Source organism: Caloenas nicobarica, chromosome 5, assembly GCF_036013445.1.
Source record: "Caloenas nicobarica isolate bCalNic1 chromosome 5, bCalNic1.hap1, whole genome shotgun sequence".
In the NCBI taxonomy this organism is placed as follows: Eukaryota; Metazoa; Chordata; class Aves; order Columbiformes; family Columbidae; genus Caloenas; species Caloenas nicobarica.
The window spans coordinates 15,875,490-15,896,606 of NC_088249.1; the positions used below are offsets into that span (position 1 = coordinate 15,875,490).

General features: G+C 45.0%; 1 protein-coding gene across 4 annotated transcripts in view; it reads left to right on the forward strand.

Moving 5' to 3' along the window:
• The first annotated feature begins 277 nt into the window (after window positions 1-277).
• Window positions 278-21,117, forward strand: part of ASB2 (ankyrin repeat and SOCS box containing 2) — a 32,672-nt gene continuing 11,832 nt past the window's right edge. The window contains exons 1-8 of one of the 4 annotated variants that reach the window (XM_065635464.1): window positions 278-593; window positions 4,357-4,438; window positions 6,752-7,012; window positions 8,612-8,716; window positions 13,645-13,811; window positions 14,453-14,608; window positions 16,600-16,845; window positions 19,100-19,271. In XM_065635464.1, coding sequence (XP_065491536.1) covers window positions 6,771-7,012; window positions 8,612-8,716; window positions 13,645-13,811; window positions 14,453-14,608; window positions 16,600-16,845; window positions 19,100-19,271 — 1,088 coding nt within the window. In that variant the 5' untranslated portion in view covers window positions 278-593; window positions 4,357-4,438; window positions 6,752-6,770. The other 3 variants (XM_065635463.1, XM_065635465.1, XM_065635466.1) reach the window with 3 other exon arrangements.

Here is a 21,117-nt window from a genome sequence, read left to right on the forward strand (position 1 = left end):
CTTGCAGCCTTAAAAATATGTGAACCACTCTAAAACATCAGTAAATACCACCTAATGTTTGCCTGTTTTGTTTAACAAGCAGCAGCTAAAAGAAAATTGAGCTCTCTTCTCCCCAAGTAAATAAAACTCCAAGACAACTTATTTTAATTCAAAATTATAAGGCAATTTTTTTTTCTCTTTAGGTTCCAGAAACATGTCCATATATGGTCTACTTGTCAGGGACAATAAATAATGATGTAATAGAAAGGTCAGTTTTGTGTCATTTAGCTACAGGATGCTTGATGAAGTGAAGTTCTTCAGATAATGCAACAAAGAACTATAGGATGGGTAAAAGTTTCTGCCGTGCATATTCAAACAGGAAATCTGAGATTCAGAACAACTTATATTTTGGCTTGTATTTGCTGATCATGGGGTGATCCAGAAATAAACTCCAGGCTTCAAAGCGGGAGTGTTTCGAAGCTGTCCTGCAGTTGATCGAAACATCCAGGCAAAGCAGGGAGATGAATACCAGCAAGGATTTTCTGAATTAAGACCTAATCAAGAAGATAACCCATTTCAACAGTATTATTACCCTTTTATTTCAGAACAAAAAGGTAATTCAAATATGCATGTTTTGAACTTATTTATCACTTTCAATCTGTCAGTTTGCTATGTCTATGCAAATGTTTATTCCTATAACGGTTTGTAACTTAACACCCTGACACAGTCTTGGGAGATTTTGTGGTTTGCTCTTGGTGTTTTGGTTTGTGTTTGGTTGTTGTTGTTTTTCAGATAAGTCATAAACCACTCACTGGTGTTAAGCAGAACTGTAGCTCTCCCTTTTCCTTGTTTTTCTTTTACTTGCAGTTGATGCTTATATCTTTGTCCCTAAAATAGTTTGCTCAGAAATAATTGTTGTCATTGTTACAACATATGTGTACAACGTAGAGCACAAGGTGGAGTGTGAGGGGAAAAAATGACATCACCAAATGAATTCTTTCATTTATAAATTTCCAGTTGGTATGACATGAAGGTAGTATTGCACTGAATGCTGTTTGAGTTAGTGCTTTCTGAGAAGAAATAAAAGCTTGCAGGTGCATGCATTTCCAGTAAAGAATTTGCACAGAGTCACAAATTAATGGCATTGTAACATATGCCAGACTGATAGGTGACCTGTTTTGACAGCTGGGGCTGGACAAGGGGATTTGTTTGCTTGTAGGATTCCTTTAGGAAGCTTGGCTTTGCTCCTTCAGCACTGGGCTGGAACTTGAGTGTTTTGCATAAGTCATCATTACAAAATATATTTGCCTGTTGCCACAGCTGGACAGCACGAGGTGTAGGTCTTCCCATGTCTCAGCTCTGGCAGGTCTTATGGGCACTGAAAATCTTTCTATTTAAAAAAACCAAACCAAACCAAACCAACAACAAAATCTGCTTCCCAGAATTACTGATCCAATATAATATCCTTTAAAAACTGCAAAGATTTATCTGGAAACTGATCTTAAACACAGCAAAAATGTGAGCAGTTTAAGTGCTGTAAATTGGCCTAGTTTCCATTGCCAGCAGAGGATCTGACCTGAAAGGTGCTGCAGGAAGAGCTGAAGTGGAGGTTGGTTTACTGTGAAGACTTCCAGTCGTATTTACCTTCTCCCTGTGCGCACTCCCGCTGCTTTCAGAAGTAAAGGCAAACACATGGAAGGGTAAACACGTATCTGCAGAAGCTGGCGCTCAGTCATTCCTTACGAAAGCAAAATGAGCAAGCTGCTCCTCTTCTCTCTCTTTTGCAGCCTCTCAAAGACTTGTTTTTGTTTTTAGAAATGTGGTTTATCAGACTGAACCATAAATACTGAGGTCCTGTATTGAGTTACAAGCTGACTGGAGTAAACTCAGTGCAAAGGCAGGCAGAGTTCCTGGCTCTGCTCCCTTAATGACCCTGTCACTCACCTGCCACCCTCCTCTGACAGCAGTAAGTAATTCTGCTAATTCTGCTGCCTGGAATCTATTGACGAGGACAGGCAGCCTTGCTAAGCTTTTTATAAGGAAGAACTATCAATGGGGACCAGTTGTTTCAGATGCTAATGGTACTGAATAGAGCAGTTCTGCATGTTCAAAGCCAGATGTAATCCTTGTTGTTTATTTATGTTGCATCAGGGATCAGAGGCCCATTCTCCCAAGCACCGTATGTTGACAGAGCTTGTAGGCCAATTACAGTAGCAAACTAATTGTGTTTGTCAGTGGCTTTTACTACAATGTGGGTGGTTACTAGTAGTCACCCTGGTGAGTTGTACCTTTGGTTTCCCAGATCTGCCAGGTACAGCTGCTCATTAACACAGGACAGAGCTCACAGCCTGGCCCAGGCACAAACATTTCATTTCCAACCTTACCTTCTGGTTGGTGGATGCAGTCAGGTTACCTCTGGATAACACAGGTCTGATTTCTACATCTAAATAAACAAACTCTCACTGAAACCAGGATGGTAAAATTAAGAATCAGGATCAGTCCCTATATGGAAATGATGGTAAATTTAGATCCAGAAGATCTTGTCAGACTGAGCTATTAAATGGCAGCACAGGCAGCAGTATCCTAAGATGTGTCTCTGCCAAGAGATATCACTAATGAAGCCATGCAGACCTGAAGACAAAGTGACATCTAAGGAATAATAAGGGCACTATACCCACAGCTTTAAAAATCAGATTCTACTCTTATAGCACATGCAATGCTGTGTGCTACCTGCCAGCTCATGGGTTGCCAGAGAAATGCAGGGGACAGCCAGACATTAAAACGTCCCTCAAAAACCTGAAATTAGGGTGAACAGTAAACCCAGCATTTAACTTATGAATCTGATTACAGTACTTTAAACGTACAGTAATCAGGCTTAGAACAAGAAAATAGATTCAAGCTGCATTTAGAAAGACCACTTTGGAAGAACTTTATCCAAACCGATTCAACCATTCCTAGCAACAAAGACTGATTTTTCTCACACCTTTGTTACAGAAGCTTATAGCTTATAGTGCGTTGGTCTAGTGGGCTTTTATAAGGTTGTACTAGTTCACCACTGGCCACGGATGGGGTTACCTTAACCCTGCTGTGTCACCTGAGCCAGGGTAGGTCTGGGCAGCTGCAGCAGCACCAGGAGATGCCACCAAGCTCAGCTGTGGTGGAAGAAGGTTAAACCGGATCAGGCTGCGTTGCATTTGCCTCCAGCTGAGGATACACACTCTGTCTGTTACTGCAGCTCAGCTGGCTCATCACAGCTTGTTACAGAAATAACCTGAAATAGTGCCTAAGCCTTGTGCCTCTACAGCTTCAAACAAAAGCATCTCCAGGTGGAAGGGGAGGGTGCTGGCTCTGCTCCACTCGGGGCCACAGCACAGGGAGCTGTAAGGAGGAGGCATGCGTGGTGCCTCCTGCCGAACTCAGACACACCCCACAGGTCAGTCTGAGGTAGGGGAGGCAGGCAGAGGGAAACAAGAATGGCTTGAAGCCCAACTGGAACCATCTCTGCTAGGGGTCAGGACAGCCAAGGCTGCCCTTGGCTATCAGGACCAACCCAAAGGCTTCTGCAGGCCCAGGACATGAGCCTCACACCTTCTTCGGGGTTGTGCCAGTTAGATGAGCAGAACTGAAAGCTTTTTCTATTTTGGGCCCCACGATGTTTCTTTCTGCAGGATGAGTCAGTGGCAGGAGCTGCAGCCAGCACTGTTGTTTCTGCACTCCGTGGGATTCCTGTCAAAATATTTAGATTAGTGATGATCACCAACATGCAGAGGAGGTTCTCCCTTTTCTCTGAGAGCGGGCGGGACCCAGTTAACCCATACTAAGAATAAGAGGGTAAAATAGGAGTGATCCCCAAACTCAAAATCTCCCTCGCCCTCCCTGTGCCTCTACAAGGTGTGAAACAAAAGAAAAAGAGAGGGGAAGATGTCCAGATATTGCTTTCATACCTAGATCCACTGGGGGATTTCGTGAGGCACCTAAACCATTCGGTCCTTTGTGCCAGAGTGCAGAGTCACATCGGCAGTGGTCTCCTGTGTGCTCCTGCCTGCCCACGAAGGGACTCCAACACCCAGCTCAGATGCACGTGAGGCTGGACCCCCTGCCTGCTCTGCCTCCTGCGCTGTCAGGATGCTGGCGGTGGGGCTGGGGAGGATAAAGAGGAGCCGTCTGTGCCCCGTGCTCCACTGGCACAGGCTGCCCTCAGAGAGGAGCAATTTCATCTGCGTTCTTGCCTCCTTCAAAGAGTTGTTGTGCATCACCTCCATTAGGAGCTTACAATCAGATCCTGCCCTCTCTATTAACTGCTTAGTTTAAGTCTCTGAGTCACCATCAGGGCCAGGTCTGTCACAGGAAAGTAATTTACGTTTCTGCTACATTTAGGCATTGCAGAGCTGGGTGCTGCAGGCAAGCCCTCTGACTCCAGCCCGTGGGTTTTGCACATCTGCAGCGCATCGGTTATTGAGTGAGTACATGGGCTGACAGACTATGGAAGTGCTGCCCAGGGTGCCAGGAGTTGAGTAAACCAAGCAGTAGCAGAAGCTGCTGAGAAAACAAAGCTGTGTCATGGTTCTTGGCCAGCCATGGACTGGAGTGCAGCCAAGGACAGGTACTAGAGCGGATGGGGCACGGGGCAGGCAGGAGCTCTGTGTGGGATCTATCAGCTGCTTGATGCCTGGGCTTGGTTCTCGGGACAGGGAGGGTCATGGCAGAGCTGAGGCACACCAGCTCTCAGGGGAGAAGGTAACCAACGGCAGCCATGAGAGATCTGGCTGAAAATGAAAAACAAACATTTTTGCATTATTTATAGCAACAGAAGGTTTTATTTTGGCAGTTTTCATGGCTGTAAAATACATTATTCATTGTTAAAAGTCATAATGTCAATCTGAAATCTGCTGGGCTTCCCTATACCCTGAACTCTTCCCACTTCTTCTGGGGTATGCTTGGAGTCTGAGGTGGCTGTTGATGTGGGAGATATCACCATTTCTGAAGTGAAAAGCTTAAACCCAAGAGTTTATGTTGCTTATGGCTTGCTTTAAGTAACTGCAATTTCTTCAAACTGTGTTAGTTTTGTTTTGTCTTGGTTTTTATTATGGTTAGGGGAACAAACATGAGTGTCCTAACATGTACAGATAAGGCTTTGTCGCCATTTGGGGAGTTTCCATTTCCCCCAGGTCGGGACCGTCCCTCGGCCATGCACACAGCAGTGAGGACTGCTGGAGCAGGGCAGTCACCTGGCACAAGGCTTGTGTCATACTGGACCCCACTGCCATCGATGTGGGTGAGAGTCCTTGGGAAACCAGGCTGCTCTGGGCACTCGGGGAGCGGGCACAGAGCCCAGGCCTGCGGAGAGAGCAGCCACGTGTGCAGGCTTCACCATCAGTGGTGCCCGGTGTGGCAGGGGCAGGTCCTGAGCAGCAAGAGGCTGGGCGGCTCTGCCAGCCCCGCGTGTGGCTCTGCCGGGGGACCCAGTGCAGCAAGGCCCATGGCTGGGCAGGGCTGTGGGGAGCTGGAGACCAGCCCTGCTGTGGGATCGCAGGGGCAGGGGCTGACGGCCCCAGGGTTGGGGACAGGCAGCTTTGTCACCAGCCATGCTGGTGCACTCAGCCAGCCCCTTGCCTGTCTGTGCCTGGGGATGTGCCTCCACAGCATCTTTCTGCTGGGTCCTTGCCCTCCCCTGATCTACCTGTAGGCAGCTTGTACCCGTTGCTTCTCTTCCCAGATTTCTCCGTTATTTTACACAGTTCTCACTCACTGGTGTGCTTATAAAAAGCAAACCTATTCCCTCTTGGCTCTCATCTTCTTAGAAGAGGCAACCTTTTCCATCTCCTCTCATGAAAAAAGCCCTCGGCTCTTGAACACTGGTAGCCAGAGTGCTCTCTGGCACTCAGATGGGCTCTTGCTAGAGCATTGACCCGTTCATGGCATTGCTACTTCCCTATCACTGCTGGAAATACAATAATATTTTGGATTGCCTTTGCCTTTTTTGAGTCCACACTGCGGATATGGTTTACAGTCATTCTGTGATTGCTGAGTGTGCCCTGATGTTTCCCCCTTCTCTCATTTCCAGCTCTCAACCACCAGTTTTTGTAAGAGAGTCTGACCATAAGTCTTAAAGCTCATGACCTTAAACTTTGTTCTGTGAAAAGCAAAAAAATCAGAAGTGAAACTGAGCAGTGTCATTTTGCTCTCCTAGCTGTGTGAAACAAAGAAAGTCACTTCAAAGAATAGTTTTGCATGTTGCTCAAGAGATCTCCAGATAAAGTGGAAAAAAATTACTCCACAAAGTCTCTTTACACTTCATGGTGGAGAACCTGCCCTTGCATAAAACCAGCAGAGAGACAAATCTCTTCCTTTAATTTTCTGCAATTAGAGCAAGAAATTAAAAAAAAAAAAAAAAAAAAAAGATATGTCCATTGGCGTTCTCCTAGGCAAATTCATTTTAAAGCTGTATCTCTAATCTTACGGGGATTTCCTTTACCTACTTTTCTCTTGAGCTGTGGTAACCAGAATAAGTAGATAAAAACCTGCCTTGCTTGCAGCAGCTCCCTTCCCTTTTTCAAATACCAGCTAAATCAGTTACTTCTATGTGATAGAAATGAGTTAGTTCATTAAGTTCACATGCAGATTTTAGCTGATAATGTTCTCTCACTGGTGAAGGATTTCTGAAGGTTTTCTGGTCAGTCTAATCAAGAGGCAGAGCTGAACACAAGCGCATGATAGTTGAGTTTCTTTCTTTCATTTTCCAGATTTTGATGATCACAATTTTCTTTTACAGGAAAGCAAAATAAAATAAAATGGCTACAATGGCAGCAAATACTCAAAGACAAACAATAGGCTCTGAGGAATACAGTCTGTACAGTAGCTTGAGTGAAGACGAGCTTATAAAGATGGCCATCCAGCAGAGCTTGGGAGAGGACCCGGTGGGTCCGGCAGCTGCCCAGAGCCACCAGAAGCCGCTGGTGGCGGGTCCTGGCGAGGCGTCCCCCAGCCGCGCCAGCAGCCACAACCCGCCCTACCGCATCTACCCATGGCAAAGGTGAGTGAGTGCCCATCAGAGCTGCCCCGGCCCAAACAGCCTGCCTGGAAAGGGCCAGACAGCTTCCCCTGCTTGGACACGTGCTCTCTAATTAGCTTTGCCGAGTGGCTGCTCTGTGAGTCTGTCATTAGCTTGAAAGCCAGAGTCTGCTATAAATCCAATGAGGTCAACAATTTACACGGCCGCGACAAAATGAGAATTTGCTTGCTGTCGCCTGTTTTAAGCAACAAATAAAATAAGAAAGGGGACACTGCTATGAGGCCTCCTGAACAAAAGCAAGCCTGCTGAAGCCAGCAGCTCCTTCCCCTCATAGGCATACTGCATGCCGGGCTTGGGCTTTGCCAGAGAGGGAACACAGCATTTGTTAGAGGAAAACACAGGAGAGAGGCCAAAAAGAGGCATATAAAACAGTGTGAGCTGGCTACCTTTTATATACTGCAGACTTGAAAGGATGTAGTTGTTTCAGATCAGAGTCTGACCTCAATCTCACCACTCAGCTAAGAGCAGCTCCAGACAAGAAGCGTGGCAGCATCTCCCTCCCCTGTGATGCTGGGCTGTGGGTTAGAGAGATCTACTGTCAGCTTCCAAACCAGACATTGTTCTCCTTTCATTTTTTAAAAGGCAGATTTCTCAAGGGGGGCAGGGAGAGGAAGAGGTTACAAAGTCACCCTAAAACCAAGTAAGATAGAAAAATATCCTTTTAAACTATTTTTTTTTTCTGTAAGAAGCTGGGAGCAACTGAGGTTTTGTTCCTCCTTCTTTCTCATAACACTACTGTCCTCTGACACCTCACTCATTACCACCTGTGACTGTTTGGTTTCCAAGGCTGGGAAACTGGGGACAATTTGATGAGCAGTAAGTGCATTTCATAGCTATGGAATCAAGATACTGTATAGCAGGCAGTCCTGCTCCCATCAAAGGTCGTGGCTTCTCAGTGTCGTTACCGTACCCTTGTACTGTTAGCTCTGCCGTGGGGACCCAATGTGGAGGAGAATAAGGGCTTCCCTGGCTGTTTGGTCCTGTCTTTGTTGAAGGTCCTTTGACACCTGCTGTTTTGGCGAAAGACAGTGCCTGCAGTTCTGTTCATTAACCTGCCCTGCCTTTGCCTCAGCCCAGCAGCTTTTGACCTCCCACTGGAGGGAAAACCTTTGCAGCTTGTAGCTCCAGATCTCCAGCATTGCTGAACTCTTCCGCCACCTGTGAGAGCTGGGCTGGAAACGGAGCCGGCACCCGGGGGCCCTGGGTCCTCCTCCACCCCCACCTCTGACCTGCTCGCGTGGCACTTCGTAGGTGATGAATGTCACCTCGCCTCATGCCTGCTTCCTGTGCGGTGGTGGTAGGGTTAACCTCACTGTTGTCTTATATGGTCATTTGAATCCCCTGACGCTTCCTCAGAGGGCCAAAAATAATTTCGAGCCGAGCGAGCAGCTGAATCCAGTGCAGAGCAACCCGTGGCCATCTGCTTTTATTCAAAGCCCTGACCGACAGGCTTTCTCACTCCGTCTCTGTGGATGTGTGTCTCTGTTTCTGCCTCAACATGACCTGTTTCTCCTATTCGGAGTATTTCTCCTTATTTCATTCATGTCATCGCCACTCCAGATTGGCGGCCCAGCCGAGAGGCCGTCCTCAGCCGTCCAGCTCAGGGGCAGCCTGGGGGTTCAGGCGAAGGTACGACGGCAGCATATCCAGCACATCCCAGCCCGTGTAAGTGCCTCTCTCTCCCCCTTTCCCCCGCGATCAAAACATGCCTTGCTGCCCACTCTCCCCCTCAGCCAGATCTTCTGGGTGGTGATGGTGTCTGGTGGGGGGGAAACGGTGATGTTCACCTGGAGGAGTCCATTAAATGCTTAGAGAGGTCTTGCTGATACCTGCACCACACCCTTGCTGCATTCCCACTCTTCCTTCCAACCTCCCAGCTGCCCTGGACCATGCCCAGCCTCTTGCGGGTGACCTACCCCAAACCCCCCTTGTTCTCTTCTCCTCCTTCATCCCCGTCCGTCCCTCCAGTGCATGTGTCCTGGGGACTCTGGGTCATTTGGTAGCTCTGTGGTGACAAGGACAGCAGGGAAGGGATGCCTGCACTGTCGTTTATTTATATAGGCTGGCTCCTGTATCAACATGGTAGATGAGGCGGGCAGGTGTTGATAGCAACTGCATTGGTATTAAGTTCATGGTCCAATGGTGGGGAAAACAAACATTTTATTGCAGTACATGAACAGGGTAAGAAAGTCCAGTCCTTCAAAGTAAATATTTTATAAATGCTCCCAAGATGCGGTGCCTGTTCACAGCAATACCTGATTGTCCTGCCACACTGAGGAGGGCTGCTGGGGAGACATACCGCATCTTACCTGCACAAGGAGGGAACCAGCTTGACTGACTTTGATCCTCCTGGCCACATTTTGCTGTTGGCAGAGACCATAAATAAGCTCAGGTTTACACAGTCATGGATGGGGAAAGCAGACAGGCAAGCAAGTGGCCGCAGCTCTGCCCAATTGCCTGTGTGTAGTGAAAGTGTCTAGACCATGATGAGTTTATTACAGCTTTCTCTGGGGCAGAATAGATGCATGCACCTGCTTTTATTAAATGAAGAGAGGAAAGTGCTGTAGGCAGCACTTCTGTGTCTTGCAGAAAACCCCTCCACCACTCTTCCTTTCATCCCTCACTGAGCTCTACAGTATCCCGCACCCTGGTTGATCCAGGCTCTGTACCCAGCTCTCCATTGACATTGCCCTCCCTGACACAAAGCCTCCCACACCCTCATCACCTGCCAGCTTCCCTTGGCCACACTGAAATCATATTCTCTCGTTAAGTGCTCTGCACACCTTGCATGCCTCTCTCCTGCTCTGGGTGCAATGGCTGGAATGCAGACTTTTCTTCTGCATCACAGAGCTCAATAGAGTTCAGTCCACAATGAAGCTGGGATAAGGCTGAGAGCTAGTCCTCCTCTGCTGCCCAGTGAGAGCAAAAATGTGGCTAGGAAGCCACAGAAGAGCATGATACATGGCTGTTTTATAGCCCTGGTCTCAAAGCCAGGCAGGGATGACAGTTGCCTTCACCTGGGAAGATGTTCCTTCACGCTGCCTGCTTCTCACCAGGCTGCCAGGAACCAAAGGAGCTTCCTGAACCTTTTCGTGCTCCACTGAACCTCTTCAGCACTCACAATTGACTCTACTATACATTTCTTCTGCAATGAGTATTTATTATCTTGGCTACTGGCCTTTGAAATGCAGTAATTCTTTTGATTCACCTATAAGGTTAAGATTTCATCAGATTTTCGGGCTTCTTCCATAGTTCTAATACTCATCTTTTCTATAGCTGATGAAATCCAAGCAGCAGAATGTGTTGGTTTTTTATAAGAGCCAACTATGAACAAAGCAGAAAACAAGGATTTCACATGGAGATTCATTAAACTTTCTGTACTGATCTGGAATTTGCTTGGCTAAAGCATCTACAGCCCAGTCCAGCAAACCCCCTCATCTTACTTGGGAATCATTTAAGGTCAAGGAGCCCAACAGAAGTTTGCTTCATTCAACATCCGAGGGCTCGAGCAGAATAGCAACTGATTCTTCACACATTTTAACCCTACCACAGATTCCAGGTACCCACTGCTTTCACCGAGGCCTCAACAAACGCAATTGACCTTGCGTTTGCTGTGTGCCAGCCACACGCACAGAGTCCCGCCACGGCCCACCTGGCACGCAGTAACTCACAGAGCACTGGTAACACTATCGTGTGCCCAAATCCCGAGGTGGAAGCGAGGAGCCCTGCATGTGTAACATGAACCTTTACACAGAACAACAGATGGCTTCAGCAGCCTTGTGCCAGCGGCTGTTAAAGACCAAGATCCCCATCTCCTCCTCCTCCTCTCCCAGCTAAACATGCCAATTGTTGCTGTTGACTGCCTTAAACAAAATGCTCAATTTCAAATGCCTGTATAAAAATCTATTATCTACGCAAAACTAGCAACTTCAGTTTTAGTCCCCAGGGTACTCTATCTGGTATGGAGGTACAGCAGTGTCCCTGGGACCTCAGCCCAGCAGTTAACAGAAGGTCAGCCAGCTCCTCCTGGCTGGGCTGTGGCCAGGGAGGCAGCTGCCTGCTCTAGCTGTTATCTCCTCAGGCTAAATGCCTGGCTTTGTGTCCCATATCTCTCCCCATTCCAGTGTTGCTATTTTTGTGACCCTGCTGTCTTGAGATCACTCCTTACAACTATAAAGAAGGAACAAGTGGGAACAAGTATTTTTTCACCTGGGAAATGGTGTGTTTTCCTATTTCTTGGCACCTGTGTTGTGTTCACCTGCTTCCACCCCAGGCCCTGAGTTTATCCTCAGAGAAGCGGTTTGGTGACTTTTCTCAGTGCTAATATCTGTGTTTATGGCACAGACTGGGTACCTCTGGGCAAGCTGAAATTACTGAAGCCTGTGTGATTTTCAGGCTGTTGGTCTGTGCAGCCCCTGCAAGGCAATGAAATCCAGTGTTGCTCCTGTAACCTGCGCTAAATGCAGATGTTGTACCAAGGGTCTGCTTTGTGAGGATTCCTGTGCTATGCTGCCCATATTTTCCTGTCTCTGATCTCACTCTGTTGTGGCATTTTAAACCTTCCATCATAACCAAATTTTCTGGTTGTTCCCATCGTCATTGCCCTGCATGACCTTCATCACATACTGTATTCCTACCCTGGCAATGCTAATAGTCTCCCTGAGACATGCACCTCCCTCCCCAGTCTCTCTGCCTTCAAGGCTGCAAGATTTTTAAGTTAGTTCAAACCACAAACTCTCCTATGTTTTCAGCATTCTCTTGTTCTCAGTCTCTGAAAATATAGCCCATGTTCATTTATTGCAAGTCCCCATTAGAACTGGAAAAAATGCTTCTTCCTTTGCGGTGTTTGCTGTCCTGGAGCTCAGCCATGTGGTGGCTGCCTTCTCCCAGCACAGCTCAGCAGAGCACAAGGAGGTGCCAGCGCTGGAAGGCACAGCACACCGCCCTGCACCGGGCTGCCTGCCACAGGCAAGGATCCTGCCTGCATGGGCTGCAGGGTACCAGCTCCTGCTGTGCGGCCAGCAGCCTCAGCCGGGCTGGAAGGAGGGGGACAGGCCCTTCTGCGGGCACTGCTGGGCCGTGGTACCATGTACGGTGGCTGTCAGGCAGCGCTGGGACTCCAGCAGAGCGGGGAGCCCCGCATTGGGTCTCGCTGTGGCTCTGCAGCAGGACCGGTGCGCCCAGGTCAGCCCAGCACTGCAATTGCTCTTACAGAGCTCAGAAACATGGGTTGCTGCCCAGACTGGGCAGAATGCCTCCTTGGCAAAGGGAAGGCTTGTAAGGGCGAAGCTCGCTTGCAGGCTGCTCATCTTGTCTCACTTCTAGGTGGCATGGAGCACACTTGGTAGATTTTCACAGTGAGCCTCTTCTTGAAAGCTTCAGAATTCGGTAGCATCAAAAAAGGTGACTTTCATGCTACTTTTCACTGCTAAAAACTGCAATACTACTTTAACACTTCGCAGTGACTCTACACATTTCAATGACTTTCTACTCCAAAGAGGCTTTAAAATATTCCCTCCCAAATATTTTTTCATTCCTTTTACTGCTTTTTCCTAGAAGTTACTTGACCCTATATAGCCTTACAGTGGTTTGCTGGGTTCAAATGGACCATAATACAAACCACTTCACAGCTCAGCACCAGGTCGCAGTCAGGTTTCCAGAGGCCCCTGACTGTTGCTGTTGCTTGGAGAACTGCTAACTTGGCTAGGAGCTTTGCAAGAGTGGACTTGTCGACAAAGCTAATGGGTTTGCTCCCAAGCAGGCTTCTAAACACCAGATTTTAAGAAGTATCCAGCACCTAACATGTCTTACAGGGACACCAAAGAAATATGTTTGAAGGTCTACAGTGTCTGAAGTGGTTATCATTTCTGAAAATTTGAGTACTCAATGCTGAAATAGCAACTGGGGTTCTCTGAGGCATGGTCACAAAGGGTAGCTCAGAATTTCATTTGGGTGGGTGGATAGTTGGGGTTTTTTTAATCCTCCCTGGCTGAAAAAGGAGAGCCCAAACCACCACTGTAATGTTCACATGATCTAACCAGAGCTCACCCTTCTTCATGACTGGTCCAACTAACTTCTCAAAACAGGCTTGCATAAGAGAAATAGGGGGTATCTTTAAAACACAAGAACAAGATTAATGGAGATTAATTTCTGCTCAAGGGCTAAGCCACCTCCAAATCAGAGTTAAAAGTTTCTTCAGGAATGGACAGGGGCAATTCTCTTCAAAGCTCATCTTGTTTAAAAGATCTTAAATGGAAACACCTTGCCACATGGGAGGGTGATGTAATTATCACAACTATGGATGCTCATGGCAGTGTGCAGAGCGCGGCTAGAGCTGGTCTCCCCCAACTCCATATATCTAATATATAAATGTTTTTGTCAGAGATTAGTCACATCTACACTTTCCTAACACTCCAAGCAAAGAGATCAGCACCTCCAGCCAGTGGTTCTTCTGCTGCGAATGGCCAAATTAGAGAAGACAAATTTTATGCCCACAGGCTCTGTAGCAAGACACCTTAGGGCCACAAATACTTAATATAATATCTTCTTGGTAATGAAGGAAATGGTAATCAGATTTTAATCTTGTTTTAAAGAGAACTTGACCCCGTAGTGGCAGCAATCAAGGATGGAGATGAAAAAGCAGTATGTAACATGATGAAATCAGGAAAAGACCTCTCTAAACCTAATAAGGACGGCTGGATACCCCTCCATGAAGCTGCATACTATGGCCAAGTGGGTTGCCTGAGCCTGTTACAAAAAGGTCGGTGAAGTTAAAACTAATTCATTACAAAAGGGAGAACAAGAATACGAATAAATTAAAAAGCAGCGGCCCAGTCCTTGCCTGGGACTGTGTGTGAAGTGTTTTTTCAAGTTGACTGTATATTAATTTCACCTTCTCTTTGAGAATAGGTTTCCAGACTGAAGCCTCTAAAAGTTAGGGTCTTCGGGAGAAAATTATATCTTGAGAGATTTTGCCAAGCCTGGATTTCTCACAGTAAAGCCTTGTAGCTGACCTCTCAGCTGTTATGAACTGCTTGGCTGCCGTAGCTGACAGCAATTACCCCAGCTGGAGATCCAGCCCAGCACCTCTTTGTTGGTGCTCGAAGGTGGTTAACTGCCATAGTTTGCATTCAAGCTGGTACTGAAGAGCGGTTACTCAGCAGCTTTCAGAATCACTAGTGGTGATAGCTGAACATTTTAATCTAAATTGCTACTGATTTAGATACTTAATCTGAGGTATAGTGTCTTTATAGTGTATTCTTATTTGATCATGGAAAAGGAAAAGAAATAAACAATGAAAACTCACCTTAAACTCCAAGGACTTTGAAAGGCGATGGTGCTGCAGATACTTGTGTACTTACTGCATGCCGTAATGACTTTGGGCTTGCCATTTACTCACAGCATACCCTGGCACAATCGACCAGCGCACACTCAATGAGGAGACAGCGCTCTACTTGGCCACCAGCCGTGGCAACCTGGATTGCCTGCTCACCCTGCTGCAGGCTGGGGCTGAGCCTGACATCTCCAACAAGGCCAGAGAAACACCGCTCTACAAAGGTGAGTGGCTGTGTTTCCAGGGATGCTGAGCTCTTCTGGCGCCACCAAGGCGGAGCTGCAAACACTCTTGCGATGTGGGGCTGAAACTCAGCAATTAGCTCCCATTTTGCACGTTCCTCCAGAAGTCCTGTGTCTCTTACATCTGACCTGCCATGTCACGGACACTCTTCTCATCCACATCAGAGATGGGGTTAGTGGCTGCCCTGCGGGGTGCAGGCTGGAGCGCAGTGCTGAGGGTGGGGTGTGTGTCTTTAGTGGGGGCCTAAGCACTGGGTGTCTGCAGTGTTCCAGACTTACAAAAAACAGGAATCTGGACGGTACAGGAATATGTATGCTTTTCTAAACAGCAGGACTTAAGTAGCTGTTAGAGGTGGGAGTACAGCACTGGTAGACATGCCAGTGATTCATATACTGTGTGGGCCAGGCCAGGCTGTGTGCTATGGGAGATGCATAAGGTTATAAACAATTCAGTGAGGTAGATAAAGTGTTTAACATGGACAAATGATTTTGCTGCTAGTCAGAGAGAATTCTTTCTTCAGTAGAACAGCATTACATTGACGATATCACAAAGATTCAAAGGAGATGGTCTCTCACAATGCATGTCCCTTCCTCTTTTATTGACTGCTCTTGCCATGACTATTTTTAGCACTCTAAACCAGTAAAGAGCTCATATCACTGATTTTAACAGGAATCTAGCCTCCAACTTTGGGTGCCTGACATTAGAGCTGCTTAGTTTAAAATACCTTCCGTTTAGAATTCTGGCTTATAGTCAGCTGAAGGAAAGCAGTTCAAATGTACATTAAACACACAATAGTCATAGCAGTAGTACTCATAGTAATAATAACAATAATAATAACAATAATACAAAGACTCCCTTTAGCCAGAGAAAAGCTATTATTAAGCATGTGCTAGTGTTGATGCAAAAATGTTCTGGTCTATCCTCCAGCAAAAAAGGAGGGAAAAAATTATCATATCATAACAAATTATTCATCCCTAGTAGGGATGCAAGTTAGACTCTGCAGATCTATGCATATGTAATCACAGCAGTGCCTAATCAGATAGTTGCTTTCAGTATCTGTGAGTGACAGCTATGTTTGGTAGAGGAAGCAATGGCAATGTCCCAAGGAAAGAATCAAAACCAAAAGGCAGGATCTCTGTGAGAAGACAACACTATTATTTCAAAGAAAAAACAATTGCTATGGAATGTGCTGGTCTCTCTGCACATTGTACAAAAAACACTAATTGGTGATTGTAAAAGTGGCTGTTTATTCTAGGTACCTTTGGTTTGGGGTCCACACTGAAAAAATATGTACGAAGCCTCATGATTTGGGATTCAAAAAGCAGTGGAACAAATTGGTAGAATAAAAATCAACAAAATACTATTAATTATCAAGAAAATGCGTTTAGCTCAGGATGGTCCTGAACTATATATTTTTGCAGGCCAAGAGAGTGCTACCGACTCACATCATTATTGTTTTCTAAGGATCCTTTTCTGCCCATTTTTTGTTTGAGCTTTTTTTTTTCCCTGTCTGTATAGAGCTTTATCCGCAGTGCAGAGCAGTAAGATACAGAGTCAGTTTGCATTGAATTTGGAAAGAAAGTCTTCAGGTCCTGTGATTTCTGTAACACATTTGTTCTTCATAAATTATCCCCTGTGCCTTGCAACCTCCCTGTGTCACTGACGTGTCCAGTCGGTACAAATGTGCTGATCTGAATTCCCCTCAGTACCAGGTGTGGCACAAGTCCTGCACAGGAATCTTAGCCTTCCTCAGGTCCTGGCTCAAGACTGAATTCACTGCACATCATTTATGAACTCCACACAGTGTCATTTGGCAACAGCCTTGGCCCTCACATTGACCCAGGTCAATCTTTGATCTTATTCACTATGGCCTAGTTGTATTATATTGCCTTCTGCTACATAAAATGGGTGCCACAACACCCAGAATCTTTTCAGAAAACCATCCTAATCACTTCCATTTTCCCCAAAACAGCCTGTGAGCGCAAGAATGCAGAGGCCGCAAGACTCCTGGTACAGTACAATGCTGATACCAACCATCGTTGCAATCGAGGATGGACTGCTCTCCATGAGGCTGTCTCCCGAAATGACCTGGAGATCATGGATATCCTTGTGAAAGGGGGTGCCAAGATTGAGTCTGCAAATACCTATGGGATCACTTCTTTATTTGTGGCAGCTGAGAGTGGGCAGTTGGAAGCCTTGAGATACCTGGCAAAATGTGGTGAGTACAGTTGTGCTGTTACATGCCTTTACTCATGTAATTCTTAATTTTTCGAAGTTCCCATTAATTCTGCCTGGCTCGGTTTTTCTGGAGACAAGGCCTAGCTTGCAGAGATGCTGAAAACCCTTTTGCTCTAGATGGCTGAATTGTGTAGGGTCTTTCAGAGAGCATGGTCTAGATAAACATGCTGCTTCATCATTCATTTGTGGCCACCTACTTTGGGCAGTAATATGGTGCTCTCTAATCGCATTACCTGACAGCTTTCAAAACCCATATTGCTGCACACATGTAGCCTAAAATCCAATCAGTCATAAAAGACAACTGTAGGTGGTAATACATGGCAGAAGTTGAACATTAGCCAACCCCATCTGCTCATGAACGTGTGCAGTGACGGGCAAGGTTAGCTCTCCTCTGCTAATGAATTCTGCTGAAAATAAAGTACTATTGTATAGTTAATGGATATACACCAAGGAGAAGCAGACTTGCTCTCCCCCATGTGTATGTGTGCAAACACATACACAGAGTGAATCTTTTACTGCTCCATTCATGTAAAACAGTTACAATAAGCACGGCATACTTTACTACTATTTGGAGGCATATTTTATCTTCAATGTGGGCTAATATCTTCAGTGTAGGCAAGAACTGGGTCCTGCACTTGTGGAACAAGAGCTAAACAGTGGTGAAGGTAAGAAAACCTTCTGAAGCCATTAATATAGTTAAGAAAGATGTGACAGCTGGGGAATAAAAAACGTGTTCTGCTGTCCAGAAAGCATTGTCAATTCAGTTTTATATGACCAGTTATTCCATCATACTGCCTACGATTTTAGAAGCTAAGCCAGAATGTGATTTGTGTTTCAACTTAGATAGATATTAGGATTTTCTTAAAGTTCAATTTTGAGAAAAATACACAGGAGAAAATCTAATAAAACTGTCCAATTTTTTCAGGCCCTGAAAAGCTCCTCTGAGAATCCCAGGGATGATATCATGGCATTGTTTACGATGAGCAATCTTCATCATAAAAAGGATTTCTTTTTAATTTCATTTTCATTAGGAACATAGTCCTGTGTTATGTTTTGTCACTGCAATTCTCCTGATGTTTCCAGCTACAACATCTTCAAAAGGCCAAACACAACACAGATGTTTCAGTTTGGGGTGCCAGTGCAGGGAAATGTTCTCTTTGGCAGAGAGTTTTCATGATCAAACGGGAGACTGATTGGCTTCTTTATTGGGTTTTAGAAGCAAAACTCCAGTGAACTGTCATTCCCATTTAGAGTACACATAGAGCAGCCTTCCTGAAGACACCGTGGTACAGTATATTACAGTCAAACCCCAGGCTTTGAGACCTTAAGTATCTAGCACAGAAAAAGCTAGGTTCCAAATTGTTTGTGGCCAAAAAGTATTAGGCCTTGGTTTATTCTTGCATGTTGTTTATTAAGTCAAGCACACACCAGAGCTCAAGAAAAAAAAGCTCCAAATAATCTAGTAGTTCATTAATAATACTTATCCTTTCTTGGTAAAACTTACCATTTGGAGCCTAACTTGAACCCTTGTGAAATGAAGAGATATGGCCACAGGTATTGAGTTTCAACATAAAATATCAATTGACTAAGGCATGCCCAAATAAAAGCTAATTAAAGTTGTTACTCTGTACTATGCTGATGTCATATTATAGACTCCTATTTTAGCCTGGATATGTACTAATATTAAAATACAGTCTAAATGTATTTAAAGTGTGAATATATAGAGTATAAACATATATAAATACAAATAAATATGTATAATAAATACATAATAATAGAATTTTGGAGAGCACCTATTGAGATCGTCTGGTCCAAACTCCTGCTCAAGAATAGTGTATATACATAGTGTAAACACATAAATACTAATGGAATTATTGTGTTCAAAGAAAAGGCCATGCTATATAAAGAACATCACATTTTAAAGTTTTTGCCTTTGAGATAAAGGTGAATGGAGCCTGGATTTAGGACTAGGAGCTACTTGTTGCCACCCATGTTAAACTCTTCCTCCTAAAATTCAGATCATATTAAAACAAGTGGACACCTATGATATAGCTGTATATAACTGCTATGACTAGATCACCTTTTCATTTTGCCCTGATGTGACCTCATTTGCATATCCTTCCAGCATATTTTGTAGCTCCAGTGTCATGGAGATGTATGTGTTCATTAAAAGTATGTTGTTTCCATCTGATTTAACCTTTTGGTGCTACAACGATTTTTTTTTTCCTTCCTAGGTGCTGATATAAATACTCAAGCCAGTGATAATGCCTCTGCTCTTTATGAAGCCTGTAAAAATGGACACATACCTATTGTGGAGTTTCTTTTGTCCCAGGGAGCAGATGCTAACAAAGCCAATAAGGATGGACTGTTGCCTCTTCACATAGCAGCCAAAAAAGGGATTTGCGAGTAAGTTTTAGTTAGTTTCATAGTTTTGTCTTTTAGACAAGAATTCATAGTGCTTATAAAAAGGGGAATGTAATGTCCCAGACCTAATTCTGAGCATTCTGAGCAAGGGAGCTGCCAGCTGAGAACTGGGCTTTCTGCTTGCAGAGCTTAGGTTGGAAACTGTTGGCAGGATGGGATGGGATGGGATGGGATGGGATGGGATGGGATGGGATGGGATGGGATGGGATGGGATGGGAGGGGAGGGGATGGGGTGGGATTGAATGGGATGGGATGGGATGGGATGGGAGGGGAGTGAGCAAGCAGGAATGTGAGGTGCAAGACCCTTTTACCTTTGCTAAGATATGACCTATTACAGATAAATAAGATCATTTCTCTTTGAAGTGGATTAAACTGAGCTCCACAAAATATGCTTGAGATGGAATAAAAAAGCATCTGCATGTGGGGAGTGGGGAATTAGTCCTCAATAGCTATTGCAGCATAGTTTTCAATCACTTTCCTACGTGAGCCCATTGTAATTCTGCATAAGCAGAATACGCTTCATTCACATTTGATGTGTTAAGGTTTTATTTACAATAATTCAGATGCTGAGAGCAGGAAGAGGTTAAGTGAATTCTAGGGCATTAGTGAGATTGTTGCTAGAATACGGTGTCCAATTCTAGTATCCTCCCTTTTAGAAACCTTTCAGGAAACCGGAAAGGCTTCAGAAAATAAGTACAAGAATTACTCACGGTCTGGAAAATATACTTTATTAGTGAGTGATTAAATGAGTCTTAAATGTAACAGACATGGATAAAACGATCCAGTGGTTTGTTTCTGAAATGAAAGGTGTTTGGGATAGAGCTGAGCACATTTTTAAAACAGTGGGAAAGTAACTAACAGAAAAAATAACTAAGAATTGGGTAGATTTACGAGTCCTCACTGAAGTAGAGGTGTTCATAGGAGGAGGAGAAAATCTACAGCCTATGATAAAGGATATCAATTTAGAAGATGCTGTTTGGGGATAGGATTGTTGCACTGTCATGTTAGTGTTTACCTAGCTCTTTCAAGACCTGGGACATTGCAGCATGCTTCTGAGCCTGGACTGCTTAGCATTCACTTCTGATCCAAGGATAAGTTTTAGCTCTTGCCTTTAACTCCTGGCTGCTGGAAGGGTGAGAGACCCACAGCTATTTTTGCAAAACACAGTCACATCTTGCAGTGACAGACCTTTTCGATAACTCTAGTGGACTCTTCTGGCCATCACAGTTTCTACCAAAATCCTTTCAGCAATAGTCAAAGGAAACAATATAAACAACTGCAAAGACACTTTCTGGATAGTAAACCTATATTTGCAAACAACTGCTAGAGTGTCTTCTCATATTTCACGATGTCTGAGGAATTAAGACTTTGACAGAACTACACCTTACCATAGCATCTTTTATCCTAGTGTTTAGGTCTGCTTGGGAATCCCAGTTAAGCTTCTCAAATCACTTTGATAGACTGAGGATATTAATTTTCTGTAGTTGGAGCAGGCCTCCTTCTTCGTGCAAGCTGCGTATTCTACAGGGCAGCCCAGTGTAATTTCTGCAATGGGTTTATACACTTACAGCGTGTATATGAATACCCTGCATAGACAAATGCAGGCATGATTCAAAATTTTCTCCAGGTTTTCAGGTACGAAGACATTTTATTGAAAACAAACACATTTTAGATGAGAAATATGCCAGAGACAGAACCCAGCTCCAGTTGCTTACTTTCAAAAAAGTTCATCTGAAAGTACAGCAAATTGGTCTGAATCCAGTTTGTATATAGAGCCTGGACCAGCTGTCTGAATCTTTTCATTCCCTCTATAGTTCCACACCCTGAC